Source organism: Oncorhynchus clarkii, chromosome 19 (genome assembly GCF_045791955.1).
Source record: "Oncorhynchus clarkii lewisi isolate Uvic-CL-2024 chromosome 19, UVic_Ocla_1.0, whole genome shotgun sequence".
In the NCBI taxonomy this organism is placed as follows: Eukaryota; Metazoa; Chordata; class Actinopteri; order Salmoniformes; family Salmonidae; genus Oncorhynchus; species Oncorhynchus clarkii.
Window position 1 is genome coordinate 58,600,619 of NC_092165.1, and position 20,932 is coordinate 58,621,550.

General features: G+C 43.8%; 1 protein-coding gene across 1 annotated transcript; it reads left to right on the forward strand.

The window, feature by feature from the left end:
• Window positions 1-2,467: 2,467 nt before the first annotated feature.
• Window positions 2,468-20,587, forward strand: LOC139375431 (zinc finger and SCAN domain-containing protein 2-like). Its single transcript, XM_071117213.1, has 4 exons — window positions 2,468-2,651; window positions 4,092-4,322; window positions 9,673-9,783; window positions 16,822-20,587. Exons 2-4 carry the CDS (start codon window positions 4,223-4,225, stop codon window positions 17,925-17,927), a joined length of 1,317 nt encoding a protein of 438 aa, XP_070973314.1. The 5' UTR covers window positions 2,468-2,651; window positions 4,092-4,222; the 3' UTR covers window positions 17,928-20,587.
• The last annotated feature ends 345 nt before the right edge of the window (window positions 20,588-20,932 follow it).

The following is a 20,932-nucleotide window of genomic DNA, read 5'->3' on the forward strand; positions in this document are numbered from 1 at the left end:
TTTTTTATGTTGTATAAATTTGCAAAACATTCTAAAAATCTGTTTTCACTTCGTCATTATGGGTTATTGTTTGTAGATTGATAAAAAAAAATGTTTTAATCCATTTTAAATAAAGGTAAAATAAAAAAATAAAAAATCTTCTGTATACCACCCCTTCCCTGTCACAACACAACTGATTGATTCAAACGCATTAAAGAAGGAAAGAATTTCCACAAATAAACTTTTTTGTAACAAGGCACACCTGTTAATTGAAATGCATTCCAAGTGACTACCTCATGAAGCTGGTTGAGAGAATGCCAAGATTGTGCAAAGCCCTCATCAAGGAAAAGGGTGGCTACTTTGAAGAATCTAAAATATATTTTGATATGTTTAACACTTTTTGGTTACTACATGATTCCATATGTGTTATTCCATAGTTTTGATGTCTTCGCTATTATTATCCAATGTGGAAAATAGTAAAAATAAAGAAAAACCCTTCAATGAGTAGATGTGTCCAAACTTTTGACTGGGACAATACCGTTCAAAAGTTTGGGGTCACTTAGAAATGTCCTTGTTTTTATCCATTAAAATAACATAAAATTGATCAGTGTAGACATTGTTAATGTTGTAAATGACTATTGTAGCTGGAAACGGCTGATTTAAAATAACAAATAAATTAATATCAATATAAGCGTACAGAGGCACATTGTCAGCAACCGTCACTCCTGTGTTCCAATGGCACGTTGTGTTAGCCAGTCCAAGTTTATCATTTTAAAAGGCTAATTTGTCATTAGAAAACACTTTTGCAATTATGTTACAGTACCACAGCTGAAAACTGTCGTGCTGATTAAAGAAGCAATAAAACTGGCTTTCTTTACACTAGTTGAGTATCTGGAGCATCAGCATTTGTGGGTTCGATTACAGGCTCAGAATGACCAGAAACAAAGAACTTTCTTCTGAAACTCATCAGTCTATTCTTATTCTGAGAAATGAAGGCTATTCCATGCGAGAAATTGCCAAGAAACTGAAGATCTCATACAATGCTGTGTACTACTTCCTTCACAGAACAGGGCAAACTGGTTCTAACCAGAATAGAAAGAGGAGTGGGAGGGCCTGGTGTACAACTGAGCAAGAGGACAAGTACATTAGAGTGTCTAGTTTGAGCAACAGACACATCACAAGTCCTGAACTGGCAGCTTCATTAAATAGAACCCGTAAAACACCGGCCTCAACGTCAGCAGTGAAGAGGTGACTCTGGGATGCTGGTCTTCTAGGCAGAGTTGGAAAGGAAAAGCCATATCTCAGACTGGCCAATACAATTAAAAGATTAAGATGGACAAAATAACACACACTCAGGGCCTCCCAGGTGGCGCAGTGGTTAAGGCCTTATTTTAACTAGGCAAGTCAGTTAAGAACAAATTCTTATTTTCAATGACGGCCTAGGAACAGTGGGTTAACTGCCTGTTCATGGGCAGAACGACAGATTTGTACCATGTCAGCTCGGGATTTGAACTTGCAACCTTTTGGTTACTAGTCCAACGCTCTAACCACTATATATACCAAATATAAATCCATATTATGGCATGAACAGCTCAAATAATCAAAGAAACAACAGTCCATCATTACTTTAAGACATGAAGGTCAGTCAATTCGGTTAATGTCAAGAACTTTGCAGTGCAGTCACAAAAACCATCAAGCGCTATGATGAAACTGGCTGCATTGAGGACCGCCACTGGAAAGGAAGACCCAGAGTTACCTCTGCTGCAGAGGATGAGTTCATTAGAGTTACCAGACTCCAGAAATTGCAGCCCAAATAAATGCTTCACAGTTCAAGTAACAGACACATCTCAAGATCAACTGTTCAGAGGAGACTGTGTGAATCAGGCCTTCATGGTCAAATTGACGCAAAGAAACCACTACTAAAGTACATCAATAACAAGAAGAGACTCGCCAAGAAACATGATCACATTTCTGTTTAACCAGGCAAGTCAGTTAAGAACAAATTCTTATTTACAATGACTGTCTAGGAACTGCCTTGTTCAGGGACAGAATTACACATTTTTACCTAGGCAGTTCAGGGATTTGATCTAGCAACCTTTCGGTTACTGTCCCAACGCTCTAACCACTAGGCTACCTGCCGCCCCATATACATATTTTATATATGAAATGAGGTGCAATTTAGAAGTAGCCCAAAAACATGTTTAATTGCCTCTGTCTAAGATATCCGATGGTCAACAGACAAATTAGTGCAAAATTGGGCTACCTGTGTTAACACAGCCTTAGAGAACTTGATGGTTAGGAATACTCTGGCTAAAGTCACTCCTTTTTTATGTGTAATCAAAATATTGTTTAGTTTGAGGACTTCACACTTTCGAATGAGAATGATCCAGTATCACATTTTGTTATAAATGAAATGACCACAACCTAAGTATGATATGTGATTCACACTCCAGCACACAGGTGGCGACCGTCGGTCTACGTTTGTGTAGTTTGAAACACGCCTAGTCTGTCGAAAAAGAAAAATGCGCATATTGCCATCGCTTTTGTGTGCGATCCTTTTGGAATAGATATCCACGCGTAAATAACAATTTATTCGTTAAACAATAAACACTTGATTCAAAATAAGCATTTTTTATTTGATTTTATTGCGTTTGAGCGAAGCAAGGCCTCAGGTAAGAACCTTACAGAGAAGTGTGTTGCAGCAGGGCAAATGGCCAGACAGGGCCTTCAGTTAGCGGACTAATGTTAACTCAACTCATAGCTAAAGTGAACAAACAATACATTAAAAACGGTCACCACGTACGTTTTCTAATAACAACATGGGGAAATATGTAACGACCTAACGTTAGCTAAACCAAATGTGCTGTAGCTAGCGGGAAATGGTGACCTAAAACCTGCACAAATTCAGTTATGTCCCTCCCAGTTTCGTTTGCTTTGTTTTGCTTCATTACTTGGGAAGGTATTCATACCGCCGATTGGTAGATAAACGTTTCGTCCGCTGTAAAACGTGTTGCAACAAACAGTTTACTCAAAATGGGAAAATGTTCTGCAACGAAAACGAGTTTACATTGAACAAATTTAGGTAGCTAGGGTCCCTACCCGTTTCGCTCGATTTGATCTGTGTTCATTTGGCAATTAAACAAAAGTCTAATTTGTATTTGTCACAAGCGTCGAATACAACAGGTGATCAACCTTACAGTGAAAAGCTTACTTACAAGCTCCTAATTAACCAACAATGCAGTTAAAGTATTTACTAAAAAAAAGCCGAAGTAAAAAATTAGAAATAGAAAAACAATTAAGGAGCAACAAAATAATAAATAGTGAGGCTATATACAGGGGGCACTGGTTAGTCGAGGTAATTGAGGTAATATACTTTACAGAGGTAAAGTGACTATGCATGGATAATAAACTGAGTAAACCCAGGTAACAGTAAACTGCTTCTGTTGTAAAACATAATGAATATACACCTCCTGGACAGAAGAGAAGTCCCAGTTAGCTACCATTCATCCCATTAGACCGCTCTGCAAGTGTTACGTCAATATACGTTTGTTGCTTACCAAAAATATTGGGCTTCGCTGAGCAACTATTGTCATTTACTACCTTCACGCCTGGTATGTACTTCCAAAAATGGTCTAAATAAAAATGTACAAGTAACTGAAAAAAATGCCTTGTCTGGAAATAATCTGTTATTTTAGACCAAGTATGCCATGTACCTAATCTATCAACGCTTATTGGAGGTGCCAAAACAAAACATTAATTTGGCTTATGCACCCTTTTCGTACAATTATTTTCCTGTCGCTCGTAAATGTTTATTTAGACATTCCGGAGGCAGTAAATGAAATGGTAGCTAACTGGGCTAGAGGTGTGACTCGTCATATATTCATTATCTCCTCCTCTGCCCATATACTGGTTCAGCTAAAAAACAAACCCGAATAATAGCTAGCTACCTTTTAATTTTAGACTTTTTATTTCTTAGTTTAGCCAGCTGAGGCCCCATACAGTAAACTAAATTAGCATAGCAACGTTGATCAAATGACTGGCTACCTCAGAAAACAATGAATGTGTGTGCTAACTAGATAACAAGCCACCAAATGACATTTTTCCTTTTACAGGTTGTTTATCTGGTCTTTATTTTAGGACAGCGAGGATAACCAGCCTGCCGCTCTCCTTCCACACTGAGCCCAAGCCTATACTGACTGGGTCCTGATTGTGACAAAGAAGTTCCCTGGGCACCGCAGGAGAGATGGCATCAGTGAAAGAAAGCAGTCAAACACTCCGGCTGAATATCATCACAAAAGATATAGAAGAGGAAGTGAAGATTTGGGAATGCGATGATTACGCAGGTAACAGAGCAGGGTTTATCATGGGAATGTGATATTACCCAGGTAACAGAGCAGGGTTTATAATGGGGATAGGATGATTACCCAGGTAACAGAGCAGGGTTTATCATGGGAAATGTGATATTACCCAGGTAACAGAGCAGGGTTTATCATGGGAATGTGATATTACCCAGGTAACAGAGCAGGGTTTATCATGGGGATAGGATGATTACCCAGGTAACAGAGCAGGGTTTATCATGGGAATGTGATATTACCCAGGTAACAGAGCAGGGTTTATCATGGGGATAGGATGATTACCCAAGTAACAGAGCAGGGTTTATCATGGGGATAGGATGATTACCCAGGTAACAGAGCAGGGTTTATCATGGGAATGTGATATTACCCAGGTAAAAGAGCAGGGTTTATCATGGGAATGTGATATTACCCAGGTAACAGAGCAGGGTTTATCATGGGAATGTGATATTACCCAGGTAACAGAGCAGGGTTTATCACGGGGATAGGATGATTACCCAGGTAACAGAGCAGGGTTTATCATGGGAAATGTGATATTACCCAGGTAACAGAGCAGGGTTTATCATGGGAATGTGATATTACCCAGGTAACAGAGCAGGGTTTATCATGGGAATGTGATATTACCCAGGTAACAGAGCAGGGTTTATCATGGGGATAGGATGATTACCCAGGTAACAGAGCAGGGTTTATCATGGGAAATGTGATATTACCCAGGTAACAGAGCAGGGTTTATCATGGGAATGTGATATTATCCAGGTAACAGAGCAGGGTTTATCATGGGAATGTGATATTACCCAGGTAACAGAGCAGGGTTTATCATGGGAATGTGATATTACCCAGGTAACAGAGCAGGGTTTATCATGGGGATAGGATGATTACCCAGGTAACAGAGCAGGGTTTATCATGGGAAATGTGATATTACCCAGGTAACAGAGCAGGGTTTATCATGGGGATAGGATGATTACCCAGGTAACAGCAGGGTTTATCACGGGGATAGGATGATTACCCAAGTAACAGAGCAGGGTTTATCATGGGGATAGGATGATTACCCAGGTAACAGAGCAGGGTTGATCATGGGAATGTGATGATTACCCAGGTAACAGAACAGGGTTGAAAATAAAATAAAAGAGAGCCGCACACTCTTGGAGCTCAGATGCAAAAATGTAATACCAACGTTTCGACAGCCAAGCTGTCTTCTTCAGGGTATAATCACAAACACTACGGGATGACTCGTTTATATAGTGTCAAAAGACACAGGTGTCTGTAATCATGGCCAGGAGTGGCCTAATATCATTGGTTAATAATCAAATATTAAAATATACAAAGAACAGCATACAAACAAATGGATAGCATACGATCATAGATTAATTTGACTATACAAGTTTACACACAATTACAATGGCAAAGTCACAATAATCACAAGAATGGCTTCAGATCAAAGTCTATGTTGAGACCGAAGGGCGCAAGGGTCTTTAAATTAAAGATCCAGGCAGCCTCTCGTTTTAACAATAAATTATCAAGGTCACCCCCTCTCCTAGGGAGGGTGACATGTTCGATGCCAATATAACGCAGAGACGAAATCAAGTGGCCTGCCTCCAAGAAGTGGGCCGCAACTGGATAAGTAAAGTTTTTACACCTAATGGTGCTACGATGCTCTGAGATACGTACTTTTAATTCACGCTTTGTTTTACCTACATCATTTTTACCACAAGGACAAGTTATAAGATAAATAACTGCCTTAGTGGAGCACGTAATAACACCTTTTATTGGGGTCGATTTCCCTGTTTGTGGGTGTTTGAAGGATCTACATTTATAAGTGCCATTGCATTGAGCACAGCCATTACACTTGTAATTTCCATCCAGTAGGGGCGCAAATAGACGTTGTTCAGGAGTATCTTGGGGTGGTAAATCAGAGTTTACCAATTGGTCTCTGAGATTTCTACCCCGCGAGAATACGACCAAGGGAAGGTCCGAAAACACATTACCGAGACTATCATCGGATTTTAGGATGTGCAAATGTTTATGAACAATTCCCTTAATTTGTTCAGAGCACTTTGAATAGCGGGTAGTTAGAACGCAAGAATGCGTCTTTTTGCGAGACTGACCTTGAAAAAGGTCATGTCTCGTTTTGTTTTAAATTTTCTCAATGGCAATATTAATCTGATCATTCTTGTAGCCCCTCTCCTTGAACTTTCTTTGCGTCTCAGCCATATTTCTGTCGAAATCGGACTGTTTTTTGCAAATTCTTTTGATTCGACAGAATTGGCTATAGGGCAAACTATTTTTTAAGGGAAGTGGGTGACAACTATCAGCCCTCAACAAACTGTTACGATCACTAGGCTTCCTGTAAAGATCAGTGTATAGAACATTATCTTCACACAAGATCAGAAGATCAAGAAAACTGATTTGACGTGTATCAGATTGCATAGTAAATCTCAGATGCTCAGAACAAGAGTTAAGAAAAGCATGGAACGCCTGGAGCTGTGTTGCATCACCCCTCCATATAACAAAAATATCACCAATATACCGTTTCCAAATAATGATGTGAGGCAAGAAAACATTTTTGAGAGGATTGAAAATAGACTGTTAATCAGGGTTGATGATGGTAATGTGATGGTTACCCAGGTAACAGAACAGGGTTGATCATGGGAATGTGATGATTACCCAGGTAACAGAGCAGGGTTTATCATGGGAATGTGATATTACCCAGGTTACAGCAGGGTTTATCATGGGAATGTAATATTACCCAGGTAAGAGAGCAGGGTTTATCATGGGAATGTGATGATTACCCAGGTAACAGAGCAGGGTTTATCATGGGAATGTGATGATTACCCAGGTAACAGAGCAGGGTTTATCATGGGAATGTGATATTACTCAGGTAACAGAGTAGGGTTGATCATGGGAATGTGATGATTACCCAGGTAACAGAGCAGGGTTTATCATGGGAATGTGATGATTACCCATGTAACAGAACAGGGTTGATCATGGGAATGTGATGATTACCCATGTAACAGAACAGGGTTGATCATGGGAATGTGATATTACCCAGGTTACAGCAGGGTTTATCATGGGAATGTAATATTACCCAGGTAAGAGAGCAGGGTTTATCATGGGAATGTGATGATTACCCAGGTAACAGAGCAGGGTTTATCATGGGAATGTGATATTACCCAGGTAAGAGAGCAGGGTTTATCATGGGAATGTGATATTACCCAGGTAACAGAGCAGGGTTTATCATGGGAATGTGATATTACCCAGGTAACAGAGCAGGGTTTATCATGGGAATGTGATATTACCCAGGTAACAGAGCAGGGTTTATCATGGGAATGTGATGATTACGCAGGTAACAGAGCAGGGTTAATCATGGAATTATCAAAGAATTGCTCAGAACTTTACGTTTAGAGGCAAATAAAATGACTCTAAAAAGTAAAACGTTCTGCAATGTAAATTCGTTTCTATTGGACACATTTCAGGCAGGTCCCTCCCTGTTTTGTTGCGTTTGCTTCTGTTTACTTCCGTTTGGTTCCTTGAATAAACGGTTTCCATTGCAAAATGATCTGCACCAGGCCAAACTGTTTGCTACCGTGTGCACTAATGATTACACCCGGACGTCTATCAACAGCTGTTACTCCAGTGTTGTTCTGGTTCTCAAGGGCCAAAGTGTCTGCTGGTTTTCATATTTTCGTATTTTTAGTCAGAGACAGATTGGTTACATTATTTTTAAGATGTTATCTTATTTTTCACTTAGGACGCCTGGGATTAGGACACCTGGGGCTGGGGTTAGGACACCTGGGGTTAGGACACGTGGGGCTGGGGTTAGGATGCCTGGGGTTAGGACGCCTGGGGTTAGGACGCCTGGGGCTGGGGTTAGGACACCTGGGGTTAGGACACGTAGGGCTGGGGTTAGGACACCTGGGGTTAGGACGCCTGGGGCTGGGGTTAGGACATGTGGGGCTGGGGTTAGGACACGTTGGGTTAGGACACCTGGGGTTAGGACACGTGGGGCTGGGGTTAGGATGCCTGGGGTTAGGACACGTGGGGCTGGGGTTAGGATGCCTGGGGTTAGGACACGTGGGGCTGGGGTTAGGATGCCTGGGGTTAGGACACGTGGGGCTGGGGTTAGGACACCTGGGGTTAGGACACGTGGGGCTGGGGTTAGGACACCTGGGGCTGGGGTTAGGACACCTGGGGTTAGGACACGTGGGGCTGGGGTTAGGACATGTGGGGCTGGGGTTGGGACACGTTGGGTTGGGACACCTGGGGTTAGGACACGTGGGGCTGGGGTTAGGACACGTGGGGCTGGGGTTAGGACACCTGGGGTTAGGACACCTTGGGCTGGGGTTAGGACACCTGGGGCTGGGGTTAGGACACCTGGGATTAGGACACGTGGGGCTGGGGTTAGGACACCTGGGGCTGGGGTTAGGACACCTGGGGTTAGGACATGTTGGGTTGGGACACGTGGGGCTGGGGTTAGGACACGTTGGGTTGGGACACGTTGGGTTGGGACACGTGGGGCTGGGGTTAGGGCGCCTGGGGCTGGGGTTAGGGCGCCTGGGGCTGGGGTTAGAACACGTTGGGTTGGGACACGTTGGGTTGGGACACGTGGGGCTGGGGTTAGGACACTTTGGGTTTGGACACCTGGGGTTAGGACACGTGGGGCTGGGGTTAGGACACGTGGGGTTAGGACACGTGGGGCTGGGGTTAGGACACGTGGGGTTAGGACACGTGGGGCTGGGGTTAGGACACGTTGGGTTGGGACACGTGGGGCTGGGGTTAGGACACGTTGGGTTGGGACACGTGGGGCTGGGGTTAGGACACGTGGGGCTGGGGTTAGGACACCTGGGGTTAGGACACGTGGGGCTGGGGTTAGGACACGTTGGGTTGGGACACGTGGCCTGGGTTAGGACACGTTAGGTTGGGACACGTGGGGCTGGGTTAGGACACCTGGGGTTAGGGCGCCTGGGGCTGGGGTTAGGACGCCTGGGGTTAGGACACGTGGGGCTGGGGTTAGGACACCTGGGGTTAGGACAGGTGGGGCTGGGGTTAGGACAGGTGGGGCTGGGGTTAGGACAGGTGGGGCTGGGGTTAGGACAGGTGGGGCTGGGGTTAGGACAGGTGGGGCTGGGGTTAGGACACGTGGGGCTGGGGTTGGGACATGTGGGGTTGGGACACGTGGGGTTGGGACACGTTGGGTTGGGACACCAGGCATTTTAAAAGGACATACTTGGGTTATTTAGTTGCTCGCCAACCACTTTGCTACATGGTTTTAGTATCCATTTTATTTCCTCAAGTCAATGCAAGTTAACATAGTTTAACCTTTTCCTTGTTCTCATTTACACAGAAGAGAGTCCAGAGATGGCGTCAGTGAAGGTGGCAGACAGCAGTCAAACACTTGGGCTGAATGTCACCTTTAAAGAAGAGGAGAAGGGTGACTTTGGGGAATCTGATCATGGTAAGAGCAGGTTTGATCTAGTTTTTTAGGCCGTCAGGATCCAGGAACACATTAGTTGACGTCACAGTTTAAAGTCCCACTCCAGCTATTTAAAAAAAAAAAAAAAAAAAAAAAACTTTTCCTGTGGAAAAAAATGACATTCCAAGTCAAATCACATTTTATTTGTCGCATACACATGTTTAGCAGATGTTATTGCGGGTGTAGCGAAATGCTTGTAAATGCAGTACATTCGAGGTTTTGAGCAAAATTGTCTTTATTTGATTTTTTTTTAAACAATTGCAAAATTCAAGAGTTTGGCAATTCAAGGAGGTGGTCTGATATCATCGGCTTCCCCTCTTGCTTGCGAGAACAATAGAGGGCAATGTAGGACAATTGCGTCTTTTTTAAGAATTGAACTAGGCAAGTCAGTTAAGAAATTCTTACAATGGCGGCCTTCCGGGGAACAGTTGGTTAACTGCCTTGTTCAGGGGCAGAATGATTGATTTTTACCAGCTCAGGGATTAGATCCAGCAACCTTTCGGTTACTGGCCCAACGCTCTAGCCACTAGGTTAACTGCTGCCCCCACCAACCAGTGGCTACTTGATAACAAATGGCCCGAAACAGCAGCCTAATTCAGACATTTTTCTACTAATTTTTACAAATTAGATATGCTCTGAAGAAGATCTGATGTGACTCCACACACACATTTGTGCTAAGTCGGAGTACACCTGGATCACCTATTGAGGTACTATTGTTAATGAAATCAGGTGCTACATTAGGCTCTAGGGAGGCTGGAGTGGGTCTTCAACACTATAATCCCTAAAGTGAACAATGCATAATTATGGAATCTCCAATTGTGAATGAATAACAGGATAGTCCATTCTATTGTATTGGTACATGTGACCGACCCAGCTCAAATCGGTCTTATGAAACAACATTTGAAATGGATTATTATAATATTTTTTTTACATTGGGTAAAAGTAGAGCTACAACATTGTATATCATACACTACAGTTGAGGAACAATGGGAAAGTAATTCTGCTTTGAAAGTTGATAACCTTGTAACTCACTTTTGAGAAAATGGCCTTTAGAATGCTTTGATACCTCCTGGAGAGCTCTCCTTTGTCGACACCCATTCAGCATTAATCACACCTTAAGCCTTAGCCCCACCCATCTCTTTAAGGATTCACATGTGAGGTCATGTGCTCAACAGTGAGTAGTGTAGTAAAGATTAAGACTAAAAGTAGTAGCCTACAATAAGGAACAATTCCAGTTAAACAGTGTCCAGATAAAAATATTGTATAAATATTGCATAGTAGAAATAGATAGTCAATATAAATAATATACAGTACAAACAATATCACTATCAGTGATAGATGAGGTAGTGTTATGTATACAATCAGACTGTTTTGCTAGCACAGACTGGAATATGTTCTGGGATTCTTCTGATGGCATTGAGGAGTACACCACATCAGTCACTGGCTTGATCAATAAGTGCATCAAGGATGTCGTCCCCACAGTGACTGTACGTACATACCCCAACCAGAAGCAATGGATTACAGGCAACATCCGCGCTGAGCTAAAGGCTAGAGTTGGCGCTTTCAAGTTGCGGGACTCTAAACTGGAAGCTTATAAGAAATCCTGCTATGCCCTCTGACGAAACATCAAACAGGCGAAGCGTCAATACAGGGCTAAGATTGAATCGTACAACAACGGCTCCAATGCATGTCAGATGTGACAGAGTTTGCAAACTATTACAGACTACAAAAGGGAAGCACAGCCGCGAGCTGCCCAGTGACACGAGCCTACCAGACGAGCCAAATCACATTGAGGCAAGCAACACTGAGGCATGCATGAGAGCATCAGCTATTCCGGACGACTGTGTGATCACGCTCTCCGTAGCCGACGTGAGTAAGACGTTTAAACAGGTCAACATACACAAGGCTGCGGGGCCAGACGGATTACCAGGACATGTTCTCCGGGCATGTGCTGACCAACTGGCAGGTGTCTTCACTGACATTTTCAACATGTCCCTGATTGAGTCTAATAACAACATGCTTCAAGCAGACCACCATTGTGTTCTTGGGCACAGGGACTAAGGTAACCTGCCTAAATGACTACAGACCCGTAGCACTCACGTCCGTAGACATGAAGTGCTTTGAAAGGCTGGTAATGGCTCACATTAACTCCATTATCCCAGAAACCCTAGACCCACTCCAATTTGCATACTGCTCAAACAGATCCACAGGTGATGCAATCTCTATTGCACTCCACATTGCCCTTCCCCACCTGGACAGAAGGAACACCTACATGAGAATGCTGTTCATTGTCTACAGCTCAGCGTTCAACACCATAGTGCCCTCCAAGCTTATCACTAAGCTAAGAATCTTGGGACTAAACACCTCCCTCTGCAACTGGATCCTGGACTTCCTGATGGGCCACCCCCAGGTGGTAAGGGTAGGTAGCAAAACATCTGCCATGCTGATCCTCAACACTGGAGCCTCGCAGGGGTGCGTGCTCAGTTCTCTCCTGTACTCCCTGTTCACCCACGACTGCATGGCCAGGCACGACTCCAACACCATTAAGTGTGCAGACAACACAACAGTAGTGGGCCTGATCAACAACGAGACAGCCTATAGGGAGGAGGTCAGAGACTTGGCGCCGACAGAGATGGCGGCCTCGCTTCACGTTCCTAGGAAACTATGCAGTATTTTTTTTTATGTGTTATTTCTTACATTGTTATCCCAGAAAATATTGGGTTTTATTACATACAGTCGGGAGGAACTATTGGATATACAGTGGGGCAAAAAAGTATTTAGTCAGCCACAAATTGTGCAAGTTCTCCCACTTAAAAAGATGAGAGGCCTGTAATTTTCGTCATAGGTACACTTCAACTATGACAGAATTTTTTTTTTAAATCCAGAAAATCACATTGTAGGATTTCTTTATACATTTATTTGCAAATTATGGTGGAATATAAGTATTTGGTCACCTACAAACAGGCAAGATTTCTGGCTCTCACAGACCTGTAACTTCTTCTTTAAGAGGCTCCTTTGTCCTCCACTCGTTACCTGTATTAATGGCACCTGTTTGAACTTGTTATCAGTATAAAAGACACCTTTCCACAACCTCAAACACTCCAAACTCCACTATGGCCAAGACCAAAGAGCTGTCAAAGGACACCAGAAATAAAGTTGTAGACCTGCACCAGGCTGGGAAGACTGAATCTGCAATAGATAAGCAGCTTGGTTTGAAGAAATCAACTGTGGGAGCAATTATTAGGAAATGGAAGACATACAAGACCACTGATAATCTCCCTCGATCTGGGGCTCCACGCAAGATCTCACCCCGTGGGGTCAAAATGATCACAAGAACGGTGAGCAAAAATCCCAGAACCACACGGGGGGACCTAGTGAATGACCTCCAGAGAGCTGGGACCAAAGTAACAAAGCCTACCATCAGTAACACACTACGCCGCCAGGGACTCAAATCCTGCAGTGCCAGACGTGTCCCCCTGCTTAAGCCAGCACATGTCCAGGCCCATCTGAAGTTTGCTAGAGAGCATTTGGATGATCCAGAAGAAGATTGTTAGAATGTCATATGGTCAGATGAAACCAAAATAGAACTTTTTGGTAAAAACTCAACTCGTCGTGTTTGGAGGACAAAGAATTCTGAGTTGCATCCAAAGAACACCATACCTACTGTGAAGTATGGGGGTGGAAACATCAGGCTTTGGGGCTGTTTTTTTGCAAAGGGACCAGGACGACTGATCCGTGTAAAGGAAAGAATGAATTGGGCCATGTATAGTGAGAGTTTGAGTGAAAACCTCCTTCCATCAGCAAGGGCATTGAAGATGAAACGTGGCTGGGTCTTTCAGCATGACAATGATCCCAAAAACACCACCCGGGCAACGAAGGAGTGGCTTCGTAAGAAGCATTTCAAGGTCCTGGAGTGACCTAGCCAGTCTCCAGATCTCAACCCCATAGAAAATCTTTGGAGGGAGTTGAAAGTCCGTGTTGCCCAGCAACAGCCCCAAAACATCACTGCTCTAGAGGAGATCTGCATGGAGGAATGGGCCAAAATACAAGCAACAGTGTGTGAAAACCTTGTGAAGACTTACAGAGAACGTTTGACCTCTGTCATTGCCAACAAAGTATTGAGATAAACTTTTGTTATTGACCAAATACTTATTTTCCACCATAATTTGCAAATACATTTAATAAAAATCCTACAATGTGATTTTCTGGATTTTTTTTTCTATCATTTTGTCTGTCATATTTGAAGTGTACCTATGATGAAAATTACAGGCCTCATCTTTTTAAGTGGGAGAACTTGCACAATTGGTGGCTGACTAAATACTTTTGTGTTTTGAGAGACTAGTCAAGGACCATATCACCTACCTGACACCCTAGACCCACTCCAATTTGCTTACTACCCCAATAGGTCCACAGACGACACAATCACAATCACACTGCCCTAACCCATCTGGACAAGAGGAATGCCTATGTAAGAATGCTGTTCATCAACTACAGCTCAGCATTTAACACCATAGTACCCTCAACTAGTCATTAAGCTCGAGACCCTGGGTCTCGACCCCGCCCTGTGCAACTGGGTCCTGAACTTCCTGACAGGCTGCCCCAGGTGGTGAGGGTAGGTAACAACATCTCCACCCGCTGATCCTTAACACTGGGGCCCCACAAGGGTGCGTTCTCAGCCCTCCTGTGCTCCCTGTTCACCCATGACTGCGTGACCATGCATGCCTCCAACTCAATCATCAAGTTTGCAGACGACACTAGTGGTAGGCTTGATTACCAACAACGACGAGACGGCCTACAGAGAGGAGGTGAGGGCCCTCGGAGTGTGGTGTCAGGAAAATAACCTCACACTCAACGTCAACAAAACAAAGGAGATGATCGTGGACTTCAGGAAACAGCAGCCCCCTATCTACATTGAAGGGACAGTAGTGGAGAGGGTGGAGAGTTAAGTTCCTCGGCGTACACATCACGGACAAACTGAAATGGTCCACCCACACAGACTGCGTAGTGAAGAAGGCGCAGCAGCGCCTCTTCAACCTCAGGAGGCTGAAGAAATTCGGCTTGTCACCAAAAACACTCAAACCTTTACAGATGCACAATCGATAGCATCCTGTTGGGCTGTATCACCTCCTGGTACGGCAACTGCTCTGCCCACAACCGTAAAGCTCTCCAGAGGGTAATGGGGTCTGCACAACGCACCTACACCACCCGATGTCACAGGAAGGCCAAAAAGATCATCAAGGACAACAACCACCCGAGCCACTGCCTGTTCACCCCGCTATCATCCAGAAGGCGAGGTCAGTACAGGTGCATCAAAGCGAGGACCGAGAGACTGAAAAACAGCTTCTATCTCAAGGCCATCAGACTGTTAAACAGCTATCACTAACATTGAGTGGCCGCTGCCAACATACTGACTGATCTCTAGCCACTTTAATAATGAAACATTTATGTAAAAAAATGTCTCACTAGCCATTGTATATAATGTTTACATACCCTACATTACTCATCTCATATGTATATACTGTACTCTATACCACCTACTGCATCTTGCCTATGCCGTTCGGCCATCGCGCATTCATATATTTTTACGTACATATTCTTATTCATTCCTTTACACTTGTGTGTGTAAGGTAGTTGTTGTGAAATTGTTAGGTTAGATTACTTGTTAGATATTACTGCATGGTCGGAACTAGAAGCCCAAGCATTTCGCTACACTCGCATTAACATCTGCTACCCATGTGTATGTGACAAATATAATTTGATGGTGCCAGAATAACAACCTATCTCTCAACATAACCAAGACTAAGGAGATGATTGTGGACTACAGGAAAAGGAGGACCGAGCACGCCCCCATTCTCATCGACGGGGCTGTAGTGGAGCAGTTTGAGTGCTTCAAGTTCCTTGGTGTCCACATCACCAACAAACTATCTTGGTCCAAACACACCAAGACAGTCATGAAGAGGGCACGACAAAAACCTATTCCCCCTCAGGAGACTGAAAAGATTGGGTCCTCAGATCCTCAAACGTTTTACAGCTGCAACATCGAGCGCACTGGTTGCATCACTGCCTGGTACAGCAACTGCTCTGCCTCCGACTGCAAGGCACTACAGAGTGTCGTGCGAATGGCCCAGTACATCACTGGGGCTAAGCTGCCTGCCATCCAGGACCTCTAGAGGAAGGTCCTAAAAATGGTCAATTCCATATTCAGGTGTTGGATGTTCGTAAATTCAAATCAAACTTTGTCATATGCACCGAATACAACGTGTGTAGACAACCATGAAATTCTTACAAGCCCTTAACCAAGAGGGCAGATCAAGAAAGAGTTAAAATATTTACAAAATAATGTAAAAAATAATTAGGGGGGGGGGGGGGTACCGGTACCGGTACAGAGTCCATGTGTGGGGGCACAAGTTAGTTAAGGTAATTTACCTAGCGTGTAGGTAGGGGTGAAGTGACTATGCATGTAACCTAATATCAGTCCACCCAATCCAAGCAGTTCTATCAGTCTACTCTAACCTGCTTAAAAGTACACTGTGTGAGCGGGAAATTGTTTATCATTTGACTGCACATCTTGGGCATTTTGTTGTTTTTGTCGTTATAAAAACAAGCTTTTACCTTGTTCCAACACACACACTTTCTGTTTCATAGTCATAACAAAAGGGCGCTCCATGAATTAAATTGATTGAACACGTGTTTTTAGTGGTTTTGTTTATTACAGAGTAACAAACAAAGGAATATGCTATTGTGCTTGAAATAAAGTAAAATATATTTGTTACCTTAGAGGTTCATAAAAATTATAAATATTTCACAATATTATTGTGAAAGCATATATGAAATTGATTAAATTACACTGTTAGAATGCAGTCAAAATGATTGCTCATTAGTTCCAAAGCAGAGAAACCTACTGTAAGTAACCCATTTCAGGACTGCTTTATTGGGCACATTGCTTTCTTTTAATTTGATGCAAAAATTAAGCATTTGTTTCTCACCAGCTCACTTGATGTTCTGTTGTCATTTACACAGGAGAGACCCCTAACTCCTCTGACCAAGTTGAGACATTTCCTGCTCCAGTCAAGCATCGTCGGAAAGTGAGTAAAGTGAAGAGGTCTCACCACTGTCCCCACTGTGAGAAGATTTTCCCTTTCCTTTCATATCTTGAAAGACACGTGCGAAAACATTCTGGAGAGAAGCCTTATTCCTGCTCTGACTGTGGGATGAGTTTCTCTCAACTGAGTGGCTTGAATGTGCACCAGCGAACACACACTGGAGAGAAGCCTCACCACTGTCCTCACTGTGAGGAGAGTTTCCCATTCCCATCATATCTTGAAAGACACCTGCGAAAACATTCAGGAGAGAAGCCTTATTCCTGCTCTGTCTGTGGGATGAGTTTCTCTCAACGCAGTGGCTTGAACGTGCACCAGCGATCACACACTGGAGAGAAGCCTCACCACTGTCCTCACTGTGAGGAGAGTTTCCCATTCCCATCATATCTTGAAAGACATCTGCGTAAACATTCTGGAGAGAAGCCTTATTCCTGCTCTGACTGTGGGATGAGTTTCTCTCAACTGAGTGGCTTGAATGTGCACCAGCGAACACACACTGGAGAGAAGCCTCACCACTGTCCTCAGTGTAAGGAGAGTTTCCCATTCCCATCATATCTTGAAAGACACATGCGAAAACATTCTGGAGAGAAGCCTTATTCCTGCTCGGTCTGTGGGATGAGTTTCTCGCAACTGAGTGGCTTGAATGTGCACCAGCGAACACACACTGGAGAGAAGCCTCACTGCTGTCCTCACTGTGAGAAGAGTTTCCCATTCCCATCATATCTTGAAATACACCTGCGGAAACATTCTGGAGAGAAACCGTACTCCTGCTCTGACTGTGGGAAATGCTTCACAACATCAAGTCATCTAACCTCTCATCGGATAACTCACACAGGGGAGAAGCCTTACTCCTGCTCTGACTGTGGGAAGAGTTTCCCATTCCCATCATATCTTGAAAGACACCTGCGGAAACATTCTGGCGAGAAGCCGTACTGCTGCTCTGACTGCGGGAAATGCTTCACCACATCAAGCAATCTAACACTTCATCAGAGTGCACACAGGGGAGAAGCCTTACTAATGATCTGACGAGTGTGGAAGAATCTCATCTGGACAGCCTGAACCTTCGCAAGTAAAACACACAGGAGAAAAACCTTACTCCTGCTCTAACCGCGGGGAAGGATTTCACCTCACCAAGTCATCTAACCGTTCATAAGAGAGTGCACACAGGAAAAAAAAGCCTTATCAATGTTCTGAATGTGGGTAGCTTCAAACACCACCAGAGAATAAGTACAGGAGAGAAGTCGTACTCTTGTTCTGACTGTGAGAAGTGCTTCACCTCATTGAATCAGTTAAGTGTTCATCATAGCACTATATCTGCTACGTCTTTGCTGATCAATTACATTGTAAAATTACATTGTGCTGCCCTTTTTATAGACCTGTGGAAGTCTTTCGGTTGTGTTGACCAATTTTGGCGGCAGGTAGAGCGTTGGACTAGTAATCGAAAGGATGCAAGATTGAATCCCCGAGCTGACAAGGTAAAAATCTGTCGTTCTGCCCCTGAACAAGGCAGTTAACCCACTGTTCCTAGGCCGTTATTGAAAATAAGAATTTGTTCTTAACTGACTTGCCTACTTAAATAAAAATTGGCCTGGGTCAGGCAACCTGCATTTGGTTTGAAAACAACCTGACCGAGAGGCCACTTCTGATGGTGTTAAGTTTCCTTTAGTACTAAAGGTGCCCCCCCCCCCCGGGTCGATTTTGGGCCCTGTACTTTACTATCTATCTATATAAACACTATTGGTTTGTAAGAAATTGTAACCTCCACTTGTATGTGGACGATACTGTTGCGCATTCTGTTCACAAGGCTCGTCCAGAACTACAATCTGCCTTATGTTTTGCAGAAAGCCTTTGTTGAACTGGAGTTGGTACTTAATGCAGGTAACCAGGTATGTTATTTTCAAAAACACTTAAGTGTATTTGATGTTTTATCCATATATATATATATATATATATATATATATATATATATATATATATATATATATATTCATTGGATGGTGACAACAATTGATAGTGTCCCTGTTTATTATAATAATACATGGGACTTATTTTCAATGTCGCTTTTACCATTGTGGAAACTAAACAACGGCAGGAAGAAACAAAACCATGAAACCAAGTGGGAGGGGCTAAAAGGGAAACGAGTGTGAGGGAGGAGTTCGGCTGCAGAGTTCTGAACCATTTGGAGCTTATGGAGGGAGCTTGCGTTGATGCCTGGAGATTAGTGAGTTGCAGTAAGTCGAGACGGGAGATGATAAATGCTTGGATCTGGGTTTCAGCGACAGATGTAGTGGTGGAAAGAGGGTGCAGTCCAGGATAACACCTGGGTTGAGGCAGAGACAATGGTATCATCAATGGTTAGGTTAACAATTTATGGCAACTGGATGTTGAAGTGATGGAGTATCTGGCCAAGGGGGAGGATGTAGATGAAGAGTAAGGGGCCCAGCACAGAGCCCTGAGTGACACCCAATGTGAAACTGCAGCTGTGTGAGGTATGGCCATTGAGGGAGATGTAGTGGGTCTGGTTGGTGAGGTATGATTGTAGCCAGGAGAGTGCCCTCAACACCCAGACCCGCTAGCCTGATGACCAGGACTTGTTGGCTCACCGTGTCAAAGACAAATCAGGATGTTGAGGGCACTGACATCAGGTCATTGATGACTGACGGGGGCGGAATCCAGACTGGATGGGCTCAAATAGGTTATTGTTCAGGAGGTGGGTTTGTAGTGGAGAGGCAGCTGGCCTTTTCAAGTGTTTTAGCGAGGAAGAGGAGGTTGGAGATGAGGCGATCCTCAATGACTATCTAGTCCGGGCTTCTTTAGGATGGGAGTGACTGCAGCTGTTTTGTACATGGACGGGACAGCTCCATGGGCGAGGGAGAGGTTGATGGTGTGGACCGAGAGCAGGCAGGCAGGCAGGCTTTGATGAGAGGATCCTGAGAGCAGGTTGTCGTCCTGGGTGACATGTCAAAGTGAGAGATATAGGGGGCTGAATGTGGAGAGTCGGGTTTCAGGGGTAACAGTTGCGGCAGATTTATCGGTCAGTGATTAAACTAATCTTGTCCTTGAAAAAAAAAACTGAAGGAAGGAGTTGCAGAGTTCAGTCAAGAGAGTAGATAAGGTGTGGTCACGGGGCTGAAGTAGTTTCTTGACAGTGGGGAATAAGAGTCTGGGGGTTCTTATTGGAGCTGTTGAAGTAGATGGACCTGGCAGCAGAGGCCATCTCTGTAGGTGGAGTTTGAGCCCAGACTTCCTGCTCAGGCTCCAGCCAGCTTGTTTCAGAGCACAAAGTTCATGGGCAAACCAGGGATGAGGAGGATGAGACGGGTTCAGTTTGGAGAGAGGCCAGAGAGTTGAGGGGGACATATATAGAGCAGTGTTTAATTGGGCTGCATGACTGGCGCACATTCTACAACTCATTCTTTACAGACCCTCAATGAGCACACAGGAGCCTTATCAGTAATGGTAGATCTGCGGAGAATAAAAAAAATTACCCAAAATTCCATTCACAGAAGAAGTGTGGGACATTCTAAAATGCTTGTTCTCCCAACGATGGCTTAATGTGACTTAAGGACATAAAATCAACATGTGGGGGGGGGGGGGGGGGATCCAGGGGCAATGTTAACATGTGTAAAATGACAAGTATTGATACATATTTGAATTCAATCTATTAAAGATGATATGGAACTGTTGTCAATTCTGTGCCTATATTTATTTTACGTAGGCTTAACTATTGGCTACGAGTAAGAATTTGTCTTTATGCTGAATCCAATTATCCCTCTTCGATTTAGGATAAATCTCAACAATAAAACTCACTGGAGGTCAATAGTAAATCAATTAACTATTTATGCAAATATATCTTTCAGAGTCATTGACATAGATGCTCAAAATGAAAGGAACAAGTTCACAGCTCTACCAAAACCTTCCCTTTTGTGTTTTAAAATGTGCTAATACATACAGTGCAATGGGAGGGGGTGTGGCATGTCGGCAGAGGACCAGGATGTTGACCACTTGAGGACGGGAAGTGCCACTAAGGT

What these genes read in the sequence shown, in the direction of transcription:
- LOC139375431 (XM_071117213.1), top strand. Translation starts at nt 4,223, where the DNA reads ATGGCATCAGTGAAAGAAAGCAGTCAAACACTCCGGCTGAATATCATC. An exon ending in GGAATGCGATGATTACGCAG is followed by an intron (nt 4,323 to 9,672) that starts GTAACAGAGCAG and finishes TCATTTACACAG; the next exon opens with AAGAGAGTCCAGAGATGGCG. An exon ending in CTTTGGGGAATCTGATCATG is followed by an intron (nt 9,784 to 16,821) that starts GTAAGAGCAGGT and finishes TCATTTACACAG; the next exon opens with GAGAGACCCCTAACTCCTCT.